The 12,721-nt window shown below is 15.0% G+C and overlaps 3 protein-coding genes across 3 annotated transcripts, besides 11 other annotated features; 1 reads left to right on the forward strand and 2 right to left on the reverse strand. All coding sequences in view use genetic code 6, as the record gives it.

Moving 5' to 3' along the window:
• Window positions 1–1,138: 1,138 nt before the first annotated feature.
• Window positions 1,139–1,171: a microsatellite.
• A 176-nt stretch (window positions 1,172–1,347) lies between these two features.
• On the forward strand, window positions 1,348–2,198 carry IMG5_023000 (transcription factor hap5a family protein, putative; the record flags this gene model as incomplete). The annotated part of the gene is made up of 3 exons (XM_004039395.1): window positions 1,348–1,590; window positions 1,649–2,028; window positions 2,091–2,198. Coding segments are annotated over 3 exons (729 nt in total), but the record flags the coding sequence as incomplete, so codon positions are not given.
• A 263-nt stretch (window positions 2,199–2,461) lies between these two features.
• On the reverse strand, window positions 2,462–3,274 carry IMG5_023010 (hypothetical protein). The gene is made up of 2 exons (XM_004039396.1): window positions 3,184–3,274; window positions 2,462–3,130 (listed from the first exon to the last, which is right to left on the reverse strand). The coding sequence occupies exon 2, from the start codon at window positions 3,083–3,085 to the stop codon at window positions 2,702–2,704; it is 384 nt and encodes a 127-aa protein (XP_004039444.1). The 5' UTR covers window positions 3,086–3,130; window positions 3,184–3,274; the 3' UTR covers window positions 2,462–2,701.
• Window positions 3,275–5,476: 2,202 nt separating this feature from the next.
• On the reverse strand, window positions 5,477–6,212 carry IMG5_023020 (hypothetical protein; the record flags this gene model as incomplete). Its single annotated transcript, XM_004039397.1, has 4 exons — window positions 5,477–5,581; window positions 5,629–5,846; window positions 5,895–6,056; window positions 6,113–6,212. Coding segments are annotated over 4 exons (585 nt in total), but the record flags the coding sequence as incomplete, so codon positions are not given.
• Window positions 6,213–6,299: 87 nt separating this feature from the next.
• Window positions 6,300–6,344: a microsatellite.
• Window positions 6,345–6,489: 145 nt separating this feature from the next.
• Window positions 6,490–6,540: a microsatellite.
• A 276-nt stretch (window positions 6,541–6,816) lies between these two features.
• Window positions 6,817–6,858: a microsatellite.
• Window positions 6,827–6,882: a microsatellite.
• Window positions 6,883–8,107: 1,225 nt separating this feature from the next.
• Window positions 8,108–8,140: a microsatellite.
• Window positions 8,141–9,952: 1,812 nt separating this feature from the next.
• Window positions 9,953–10,020: a microsatellite.
• Window positions 9,970–10,036: a microsatellite.
• A 65-nt stretch (window positions 10,037–10,101) lies between these two features.
• Window positions 10,102–10,161: a microsatellite.
• Window positions 10,162–11,932: 1,771 nt separating this feature from the next.
• Window positions 11,933–11,999: a microsatellite.
• Window positions 12,000–12,199: 200 nt separating this feature from the next.
• Window positions 12,200–12,256: a microsatellite.
• The last annotated feature ends 465 nt before the right edge of the window (window positions 12,257–12,721 follow it).

The following is a 12,721-nucleotide window of genomic DNA, read 5'->3' on the forward strand; positions in this document are numbered from 1 at the left end:
CCTAAATTTCAAAATAAATTATTATATATTTAATTAATATTCTTTTTAAAAATTTTATGTAAAATATATTAACTCTTTCAAATTTTTTATCTAAATTATCTGAAGTACATTCGTATATTTATCTGCATAGTATTTTTATTAATATAAATTAAACAAAAAAATATTTATAATAGGCAGATAACATTAAATAATATATTATATATTTAATTATAAAATAAATTTTATAAAAAATTATAACAAATAATGTTTTTAATAAAATATTTAAATTCGAAAATTTCTATCTTAATTTATATTTAATTATTAGAAAAATATAAAAGTTTTTGATTTTATTTAATTTATATTAGTAATTATTAAAAATATTTATTAATATTTTTATTACTTTTCATTTACTACTAAATAAAAATTTTGGTTTTATTCTTTATTTATATAAAAAATAAACTTATATATGTATTTAAAATGTGTATTTGTTATTATTATAAAAAAAAAAAAATTAAGTATAATTTTTATAAATAGTATTATTTTATTTTACAGAATATTTATTGGATATTTTAGATATTTTATATAGCTTTTTTTAATTTTTTTTTATTATGATTTGATTAAATAAATAAAATTGGATATTTTAAAAATAATCACAATATCGGCAAACAAACAAAAATAAATATTAATCTTCTATTATTCATTAAATAATTTTATATTATCTTATTAAAAATTATAATCCAATTTTACAGTCTTATAAAAAATAAAAAAAAAATTGCTTTAAAGTTATCATTTCAATCCATTCTAAAAAAAAATAAAAGGAAGAAATATAAAAAATCATTAATATATATTTTCTATAAAAATTTAAATTTTTAGATTTAATTATTTTATATTTTTTATTTAATTAAGTTGATAATATTTTAATAACATATAAATCTAAAATTATAATTTAACTAAAATTTAAAGCATTCGACATTTATGTTTATCAAGTGTAAATAAATTTAGTTTACACATTTTAGAATGTTAATGTAAAGACTTTATTACTATATTTATGTTTTTAATTTTCTAATTAATATGATAATACTTATTATAAAGTTAAAATCAGTAAATTTAAATAAACTCTTATTTTTTAAATTTATTATGAAGTATAATTAATGATAATAAATAAATATTTAAAATAAAAATATTAAAATAATAATGTAGATATTATATTTTATATTATATATATAAATTTTTTGAAAAATAAATAAAAAAATTAATTTTTTTTTAATAAAAAAAAGAAAAAAAGAAAAAGAAATAATTAAGAAATTAATAACTAGAAACAAAAAATGTATATTTTATAAAGATTTTTGTCATTAAAAAATATTTTTATGTTATTAAATTAGGTAACCAAACCAATAAAATCGAGATTAATTATTATAAAACATATAAAATTAAATTTTAAACAATAATAAAGGTTAAGAATAGTATATGGAAAATCTTACATTTGTATAAATTAAAATATTTATTTGTATTTTTAAAAAAATAAAAAGGATATAGCTTAATAAGAACATTAAAAAAAACTAAAAGAAAAATTTACAGAATTAAAAGATGATATAAATTAAATGGGAAAAGGTAATAACTTAAAAAAATCAAAATATTTTTTAATTAATAATAATAATATTTCATAAAGATCCTGAAGTTTTTAGAGGTCATCAACTTCCTTTGGCAAGAGTAAAAAAAATTATGAAATCTGATGAAGATGTAAGAATGATAAGTGCAGAAGCGCCAGTTTTATTTGCAAAAGCTTGCGAAATATTTATTATCGAGTTAACACATAGAGCTTGGCTTTTTACAGAAGAAGGAAAAAGAAGGACATTATAAGTATAATATATATATATATATAATAATTATTTATATTAAAAAAAGAAAAATGACATTGCTGCTTGTATCTATAATACTGAAATTTTTGATTTTTTAATTGATATTGTTCCGAAAGAAGATGCGAAAGCTAATCCTTATATCTAAAATAACTAATAAGAAATATTTTAATCGATGAATCCTATTGGACCTGTATATTTAACAAAATAAATATTATTTAATAATTAACTATTTTTTTTTTTTATAAAAAAAAGAAAAATTTTATTAAAGACTTAAATAATATTAACTTAAATTAATTTTAGTAAAATTAATTTTTATCTCAATCTTTCATGAATAATATTTAATAAGGAAACAAGTAATGAATATATATTATATTTTATTCTAAAAAATCAATAAAATAGTCAAAGTAATAGTTATTAACCCAATCCTAATTATAATAAAGGATTTTAACCTCAAGATAATTAATTATTATAAAAAAATAAGTAAAAAATAGGTATGGATTAGAAAAAATGAAATGTAGTAATTAATTTTTTTAAAAAGAATATTTTTTTTTTTTGATAAAATATTTTTAAATTAATATAAATATTTTTAAATTTTAAATTTTAAGATTTTTAGTGAAAAAATATTTATGGATTTATAATAAATCAGATAATATAAAAATAACAAAATATTAACATAAAAATACATCTATATTATAAGTGATTTTTTAATTAAAACTATTTGAAAAAAAAATAAAAAAATATAAGCACAAAGTTTTTTCATTTTTTCTGTTCTTAAATCTTCATTGCTTCTTATTTTTTTAATTTGTTAATTAAATTTTAATAATTAATATCTAACAAAGCATTAACGTATAAAGGTACAGGCATCAAATACTTATTATTTTGTAAAGCTTGTTGAGTAATTAAAATTGATTTTTATAGTTAACCTTTATCCCCTAAATGCAACGTAAAGTTATATAGTAAAATACCTAAAAATATAAATTACATTAAATTAAATAATTCGTTAGTATCTTACTTTCTGGCTCTTCGGTATATGATTTAATTGTCAAAGCCCTTTCATACAAAGAAATTGCTTTTTAAATTGAACCTTATCTAGAATAAGATTTTGATAATTTTTCTAAAATGAGTCCATCTTATTTTTTATTTAATTAAAATTATAAATCTATAAATACTTATAGGATGGTTTTAATCTATTATTTATTATATATCAAAAGCCTTTTGAAAGCTTTCTATTGAGTTTTATATTTCATCGTTTTAAAAATATACAATCCCAAAACTCATATAACAATCAACTACTATTTATTTTTTATTTTTAATAAATAATATTATATTATATAATAAAAACAACATTAAGGATCATATTTTTCTGAAGGATTTAATTCTTATAAAATATTTATTGCTTCTTAAATATTTTGTTTTGAAGAATATATTTTTCCTTAAGTCCCTAAAATTTTTCCTTTAAAATTTAGTATTTAAGCATCTGTTTTAAAAAACTTAAAAATTAGATAAATTTATATATTTTTACATTCTCTACTATTTATATTATGCACCTTATTAGCTATATTTTAAGCTTTTATTAGATTATCTAAAGCTTCTGCTTAAGAACCTATATGTCTTAAAATATCAGCTTTCCACATATAATTAAGTGCCACTTTTTTAGTTTAATATTTAAAAATATAGTTTTTTGTTTATATATTATATTATATACAAGTTATGTCTTTTTATTTTATGTATTAATTTTTTATATTAATACTTTCATTTATATAATAAAAAGCTCTTTCATATTAGTTTAATTTAATCCAGCAGATACATATTTTTTATAAAACCTATGAATCTTATTTTTATTTTTATTTTTAAAAATATAAAAAATAATGAAATTTTTTACATAATATATAATAATTTTCATCTTATTAATTAATTTTATCTGTATATTAAAGTGCTGTAGTATATTTTTAAAGAGCTTGTTTATATTATCCTAAAGAAGCAATAAGGTTTCCTTTAGTTAAATAAAATTTACTATCTTTTTTGTTAAAAATAAAATATGAATAAATTAAAAAAAAAAAATACATAAAATAGGTTCGTCATCATTAAAAAAATTTTTAAGAATTCTTTTAGATTCCACAATTTCATCATTGGCATGTAAATAATCATAGTAATCAATTAAAACATTAGCTAATTCAAGCATAATAGTAACTTTTTTATCATTATTCTATTTAATTTTTTATTATTAAAAATAAAAATAAAAAAGTACTTTAAAATTTTTCATATCAAGAACTTAAGATCCGAAAATATATTTTAAAACATATAAAATTTAAGAAAAGCAAGGCCTTTTATGAAAAGTGGAAATTATAATTTCTTTAACAATCATAGATAAGCTTTAAATAATTTTATCTTCAATAATAATTGAGTTTGCTGCTTTCATACAAAGTACGTTTTTTTCTTTAAAAAAGTTAATGTTTTCAATAGAACAGCCTTTACTTTTTTTTTTAATAATTTCATCTAACTTTTTTATTATTTCTTATAAAGTTTTTTCCTTAGTTATAAGCATTGATATTATTATTGCAGTCATAAAAACGCTTGATTTTTCTAAATTATCTTAACTATCTTCTACTTCTTAGTTATATGTTTACTTTTATTTAGCGAATTCGGGAGGAATTAAAACATCATTTTTATCCCTATTTTCGAATCCGTAAAAATCAAGAAGATCCATAACTTACAAGGTGTTATTTTCATCTGTATTTATCATTAAATTAGATAATTTCCAATTTATTAAAGGTATGTTCTCACTTTTGCATATTCGGCCTATTTCAAATATTTAAATTGAATAAGCTAAAATTTCAAATCTGTCTATTTCTTATGTATTCTCGAATACTTTTTATAAAGAATTTAAACTCATTTGATATATTATATATACACATTGAAAATTTTATACTGCTTAATTTCTTTAAAGTATTGATTTATTTGCTTTTTATTATTACTCATTCATTTAGAAATTAATTAGCTTATGCGGCTTTTAAAATTATGTATGAGTTAATGATAAACGATATTAAAATTCATATGATTAGATTACTTTTTTTGATTTATTTTCACTCATATTTAGAAATTTTTTTACTACAAATGCTGAGTTTGCCTTTTTAAAATTTTTTTATTTTATAGTTTTTTTTTTTACTGAATTATAATATAGTTAAGTAGTGTATTCTTCAGATTACCTTAAAATCTATTTAGAAGGTTTATATTATTTCTCAAATTATTAAATTGTCAAACGAGGTATTGTTTATAATTACTATTGATCAGGTTAATCAGATTAATGAAGGTTCGAATTATTTATATGACATGAGCATTTTCTTATGTATTCTAATTTTTAGCAGTTGATAAAAGAAGTTAATTCGGATTAAAGCTCATCAATTTGTTATATTTTTTAATTTTATTTTTACACTTATTTACGCTTTTTGTGTGAATATATATTTAATGTTTTTTTTAATTTTAAAATTATAATTTATTAAAATTGGAAATAATAAAGTTATTTAAGTTTATTTTGTATAAAGTATAATAATAAAAAATATTTTTATTAATATATATTAGTTTTTTTTTTTTTTTTTTAAATATAAATTAATAAAATTAAAGGTAATTCTTTTAAAAATTCAAATTTTTCCTTCCATTTTATCAAACCAGATTTCAAAATCTTTATACTTAACTTAAAATCCTTTTTCGCCTAAGCTTGTACTTGATTTTTATTTCGAGTATCCCTATTTAATTTTAAATATATATAGTTATTATTAATATAATTTTATACAGAAAGTAAAGAAATTTTGCTTTTAATCTCTTCTCCAGCATTTTCAAAAATTTAGCAAAAATCTTAAAAATTCAATTCTTAAGAATTAATGCTTTTTTCTATCAAATCCTCTATATCAATAGTTAAATCGAATTCTTTTTTTATTATTTCTATTATTTTATCTTTATTAACAAATCCACTTTTATCTTAGTTTCCTCCTAGAGCAACAAATGCATCGACTTATTAATTTTTTATTATTTTAAAAAAGAATATATATTTTAATTTACTATATTCTATTTCTTCTTATTCTTATAATAGCCTCTCTTCATTTTTTAAATTTAAAAATATTTAGCAAACATTAAGAAAATCAATTTTTCTGAGTTTTTTTTCCTAGCAATATTACATTATTTTTTTCTTCACTATATGTGGAGGAAATTTGAATTCATATTCTTTTTTTAATATATACATATGTATAATTAAAGAATAATAATAGTTTTTTTTTAACATTTTAACACTTCATCTATTTCTAAAATATCTATTGAGTTGACATTTATAGGATCAAATTTTTTAAATGCGTGTCTTAAACTTTCAGCATCTTGTTTTTATATCTCCAAATCTTTTAATACTTAGTTTAGAATAGAATCAACTTAATATAAAACAGATTATCTAAAAATTATATTTATTAAATAATTAATTAAAAAACAAAATGATAAATTTAAAAATAAAATGATAAATTTTTATTATCAAAATAATGTATTGAAGATTTAAATATTAATATTTATTTTTTAATTTAAACCTTTTTCTAAGAACATTTGCTATGCTTGGTCGGGCTGCCATATTTTTAAATAGTTATATTTTTTATAATAAAAGTAAGAGTTTATTTATTTATTTAATAAAAATAATTTTATTTATATTTATTAAAAAATTATATTTTTTGAAAATAATTTTATAAAATTTATTTTTTTATAATTAATTAATATTTAGTTAGATTATAACAAAAGTTAATTGAGAATAAATTATATAATATTATACTAAATATAATTTTTTAATTTTATTGATATAATTTAAAATAAATAAATAAATTATTATTATAATAAATAAAATAAAAATAATTTCTTATTTATATATATATTTATATATAATTCAATATATTATTTTATTTTTGTTTAAAAAAAAATAATTTCTTATTTTTATTAGTTTTTTTTTTAAAAAAAAAGATTATTAAAAATAAAAAAAATTATAAATAAATAATATATTAAAAATGAAAATAATATAATTTTCTAATTTTTATTTTATAAAAATTATATTTAATTACATAATTTAATATTCTTTATAATTAACTTTCTAGTTATTAAACTAAGAAACTATTTATATAATATTTTCTATATATTTGATTTAACTTTATAAATAAAAGATTATAAATTTTAATTCTCAATTATTTTTATTTATTTTAATTAAGGAATATATTATTAATATGCCAATATTTATAAGGATTAGTTTTTTGCATAATGATTTTATAAATATTAATTTATATTAAAACATGTTAAAATGTAATAAATATGTTTTAATTTACAATTATAAATATCCTATTTAAAAATTCATATATTTTAATAAAAATAATTTAAATCTTTTTTAAATTAATGGATAAAGTTTAACTTCATTATTACATATATGTACATTTATGTAAAAAATCATTAGATTTTTTAAAATATGTATTAGTTTAAAATTGGTATATCAATAAAAGTTTCTTAAAATTATGAAAATCATTTAAATTTTATAAAAATAATTATTATTAAATATATTTTTATTTTTTTCATTCTTTTCTACTATTTTTATATAAATCCTGATTTAAATAAATTAAATAAATATTTTTCAATTAAAAAATATATATATTTTTTTTATAAATAAATTAATTTTTATAAAAATTTCTTAATTGATAATTTTTTTTTCTTTATATTAAATGCTTTTAATTATAAAATTATTTTATTTTTTCAATAAATTAGATGTCTTTAACAAATAAAAATTAATTATTTGCCTGCAAATGTGGACAATCATATGACAGATTAAGTTCTCTTTATAATCATATCTAGAACAAGCACAAAGATTCTAAAGAAGATTATATATTAAAAAGGGATCGAGGTAGACCAAGAAAGATTTAAAAAATAGATTAAACAATAGAAATAGATAATCATTTTTTAAAATAAAATATAGAAATAATATAAGAGTTATAGCAACAATATAAGAAAAAGCAATCTATACAAGAAAACTAAAAAGAAGCTGTACAAAAGTATATATTTAAAAAAGTAAAAAATTCTTAAAACTTTTCGGAGATGATTTTTATGAAAAAAATAGCAAAAGTTTTGATTAATTATTAATGGAAATAATAAATAAATGTTATTAAATATTTAAAAAAAAGGATTTGCTTTAGTTATGTCAATATTATATACTCTCTATTATTAAAATTAAATAAAATATTAAAATTGACTTTCTAGATTTCGGCTTTAAATTTATAAATTTTAAATTGTACAAATTTATTTATGAATCCATAATTAAGCAAGAATAAAAAGAAGAAAATTAAAATTATAATTTTCCTAAAATAAATAATTTAATTCAAGAATAATAGTCTAATAATAAAAATGAAAACAACAACATCATTATCAACAAAAATATGAACAATATTAATAATAATAATGATATTAAAAATGTAGAAGATAAAAATATTGAAAATAATAAACCGGATATTAATAAAATTAATAATAAAAATCTTAGTAATAATAATCCTGGTTTTAAAAAATATGATAATAAACTTAATTTGTAAGATATCCATATTCAACAATAAAAAAATAAGGTTGAAAAATAGTAACCTTTATTTGCGAATCTTAATACTTAATATTAAAATACTTAAAACTGTAAAATTGAATAAATAAAAAAAGAAAATTTAAACTAAAATTCAAATGAAATAAATAATTCAAGTTAAGAATGTTAATCAAACGAATCTAATAAATATGAAAATTAATTAAATTTAAATAACTATTAACTTAAATTAAATATTCCATAAGATTAATATATTTTTTAAGATTTATAAAATAGTAATAATAATTATCTGAATACTTAACTAATTTAAAAACAATAGTTTTTTCGTGAAGATTTTTTAAATTTTTATCCAAATCAATTAAACCTTTTAAACTAAAATTATTAATTCTAAAATTTAACAGACTTTATTAATTATAATCAATTAAATCAATAAGATTAACTTAATTTTTTTTAATAAGGATTTTAGCAGTTTTAAGATTTTAGAAATATTTGATAAACAAAAAATAAAATAATTTTATTAAATTCATGTTTTTATTTTTGTATTTATTAATGAAAATATCTTTAATTATATACCATCTTAATTTTCAAAAAAATATTTTTATTTTTAAATGTATTAAAGTATTGCTAAAATAAAGAAGATTCATTAAGAAAAAGAAGGAAGAATTCAGAATGTTATTATAAAGATAATACAAATAAATTAATATAAATTAATTTTTTATATAATTAATTATATAGATTTTGAATTTTAAATTATATGCAGTAATTAAAATAAATTTGATTTTTGTTGAGTTCATTAAGTTTGATATTTTAGATTAAAAAATTAAAAAAACGGAACTTTTTTAAAACAAATATTTTTAAAATTTATAAATAATATATAATCTGAAATTTCATGCATAGCATGCTAAAAGCTCATATTTAAAAGAAAATTTAACAACTACTTATAATTTACATCGATGGACTTATGTCTATTACTTTTTAGAAATGTTATGGATTTTATAATATAATAATAGCTTAAGATAATACCAAGAATATTCAAATTAAAATAAACTATTGAAGATATATGAAACAATATTCCTTTTTTTACTAAACCATCATCCACTCATTATATTAATGTAAAATTATTATTATTTTTTTCAAAAAATTAAAGAATATAGCTCTGAACGATAAAATAAATATATGTGAATTATTATTATTAAAAACATTTATAATCTGTATTTCATTTTTTAAAAGAAATTATAATTAATTTTTATTGCTTTCTATTTAAGATATAAAATAGAATATTAATATTTTAAAAAATATTATTTTTTTTTGGAAAAATATTCTATAAAGTTTCTTTATTTTATATTTGATATTTTTTAATTTTTAAGGGTTTAATGTTTTAAATTAGATTATGAATTAGAAAAAAGTCTTAAACTTTTTAATATTATAGATAATCCATTAAGAAATAATATATTGCATTTTTTATTTATGTAATATTAATTAAAATATAGTTTATATAATAAAAATAATAATTATTGCATTTTTTATTTAGAAATATATTTTTGATAAATTTATTAAAATCAAAATTATTTTTTATATATGTATTAAAATAAAAATTATATCTATTTATTTATTATATAATTTTATATGCAAAATATTTTTTTCTTTTTTTACTTTAAAATTTATTTTTATTTTGATTGCAAAAAAAAAAACACTAAATAAAAAAAAAAAATTAAATATATAAAAAAAAATATAAATAAATTTCATTTAATTTTATTTAAAATCAAATAATCCATTTTAAAAATATATTAATTGTTATTTTTTTGTCATATATAATATTTGTATTATTAAAAATTGTAAATTAATCCTGTAAAAGATAGTATTTTTTATTTTAATATTTTAAATTAAAGTTTTATTATTTGATAAAATTAAATTCATACTTTAATTTATTTATTTAAAATAAAATATGTATATATCAAAGATTTTCAAATTTTATATTTATTTAAACTAAAGCGAACCAAACTTATTAAATTACTAAACATAATATAAGTAAATTTTTTAATTAAAGATTACAGTAAATAAAAAAACTTTATCTAAATTTATAAATTAAAACTAAATCAAATTTATTTTATAAATTAATTATATAAAATCTTAATTAAGCCCATAAATATTTATTTAGATTACTTTTATTAGCAATAGTAATTTCTTCTTTTAACAAAATAATTTTTTATATGATTTTTTATGTTTTTTATTTTAAAAAACTGCAATATAATTTGACATTTTTAATATTATTATTTTTTAATTTGAATTGTATCCTGTTAATCCCAAAAAAAAATTAAATTTTCAAATAAATTGAAAATGGTGGAGGGGGGGTGGGTATTAGATTTAATAATCTGAGGCAATATTTATGAAATAAATGTGTATTATTTATTAAATTTGAAAAAAAAAAAAAATCTATTATTTAATTAATTAATTTCTCAAGTAAAATTAATTAATTGAATATAAATAGATTTTAAAAGTTAAAATTTAATATTATTTTATTTTTGTTTAAAGATAAGACAAAAGTTTACGTTTTTTATTTTGAAAATTAATAATTAATTTATTATATGTATATTTTTTAGGGTTTGAAGGAAAAAAATACATATAAAAACATTTTAATATTAGTAAATAAAAAATAAAAAATATAAAAAATGCAACAACAAGAAATAATTTAAAATTAACAAAACATTGAATAAAAATAAGAAAATAATTAGAAAACAGAAAGAACGCCTTTAGTAAGTAATTAAAATGAAAATTTTACTGAATAATAAAGGTTAAATGAAGAAACTGAAATATTACGTGAAAAAACATTAAAAAAAGTGGGTTTAATTTTAATATTTATATCAACAGCTTAAATATTTTTCGGAATGCTATTTTTAACATATTCAAGCGACATAAAATATTATGAATGTGATAATTAAATCTTTATAAACTGGTCAAAAGCAATCGCATATTCATTATTAATATTCTTTGCTATAAACTTTAATTTGACAATGTTATTTTATATATTTAAGCTTTATAAAATAGTAATTTCCTTTTTCTTTTTTTTCATATTTGAGTGGTATTACTATTTTAGTTCTTGTAATTGGAATAACAGTAGTAGATGATCCTAATTGTGGGAATTTACATATACTCGCAATGACTTATTATATACTTTTTTATTGCTTGGTTGGACTCACCCCTATTATTGTTTGCTTTATTGCTGCTTGTGTAAGCGGAGCTATTTTTATATAAGCTGCTAAAGATTAATAAAGATAATAAAGAATTTAATAGGCTTAATAATAATAATATAATTATTCATATAGAAATGATGCAGATAATTTATGAAATATCATGATCATTATTTTATATGTTTTTTTCATTAAATAATATTTAGTTTATATCAATTTGTAATAATTCTAAATTGAAATTTCTTATATTTAGAAAGTGTATTTATTACATCTTTTACATTCATAAACTGCTTATTCATTAATAAAAATACAATACCTTTTTAAATTTTAAATAAAAAATAAAGTTACTTAAATAATAAAAATTATAAATAAAAGATAATTTTAAATAAATTAATAAGCAATTAATTTTTTATTTATTATATATTATTATTAATTTTTTAAAATATTTTATATCTTTTATTATTTCTTGATTAATAAATTTAATAAATAATAAAAATATATTATTATATTCCATAAAAAGAACATTAAATATAAATATTTATTAGTCTAATTTTTAATCTTAATTTAAAAAATAATATAAAATTAAAAACTATTTTTCCTAAAATATATATTATTATTTATTTTTCTAAAACAATATATTTATTATTCTTTTATGCTTTCAATTTATTATGTAATCTTTTACTAAATTCATTCAATATGAACAGTTTATTTTTAATTTTAAGTAATTTTAATTTATTATTTTTCCACTTCTAAAATATTATTCGAAAATAAATATAATTTATTATTTTATTGTTTATTTTCTTACAAATAATTATTGTTAAATTAATAATAATTCCAATTAGATTTATATTATTTATTTATAAATTGAAATCTTTTATCTAAAATATATATAATATATTTTTTTAAGTTAAATGTTTATTTATTTCTGTTTAAGCCTTAGAAGTATTTTATAAACTAAAAATATTTAAATAATTTAATAATTTCTTTTTAAATTTTAAATACTCTAAAGCGATTATTTTGATGATAATAATAATTAATAGTAATTTAACCTTTCTTAGTTTTAACTTTATCTCTATTTCATCCTTACTTTTATTTGATTTAATAATGTTATA

The sequence above is a fragment of the Ichthyophthirius multifiliis genome (genome assembly GCF_000220395.1).
Source record: "Ichthyophthirius multifiliis unplaced genomic scaffold scaff_1120509249684, whole genome shotgun sequence".
NCBI classification, from domain to species: Eukaryota; Ciliophora; class Oligohymenophorea; order Hymenostomatida; genus Ichthyophthirius; species Ichthyophthirius multifiliis.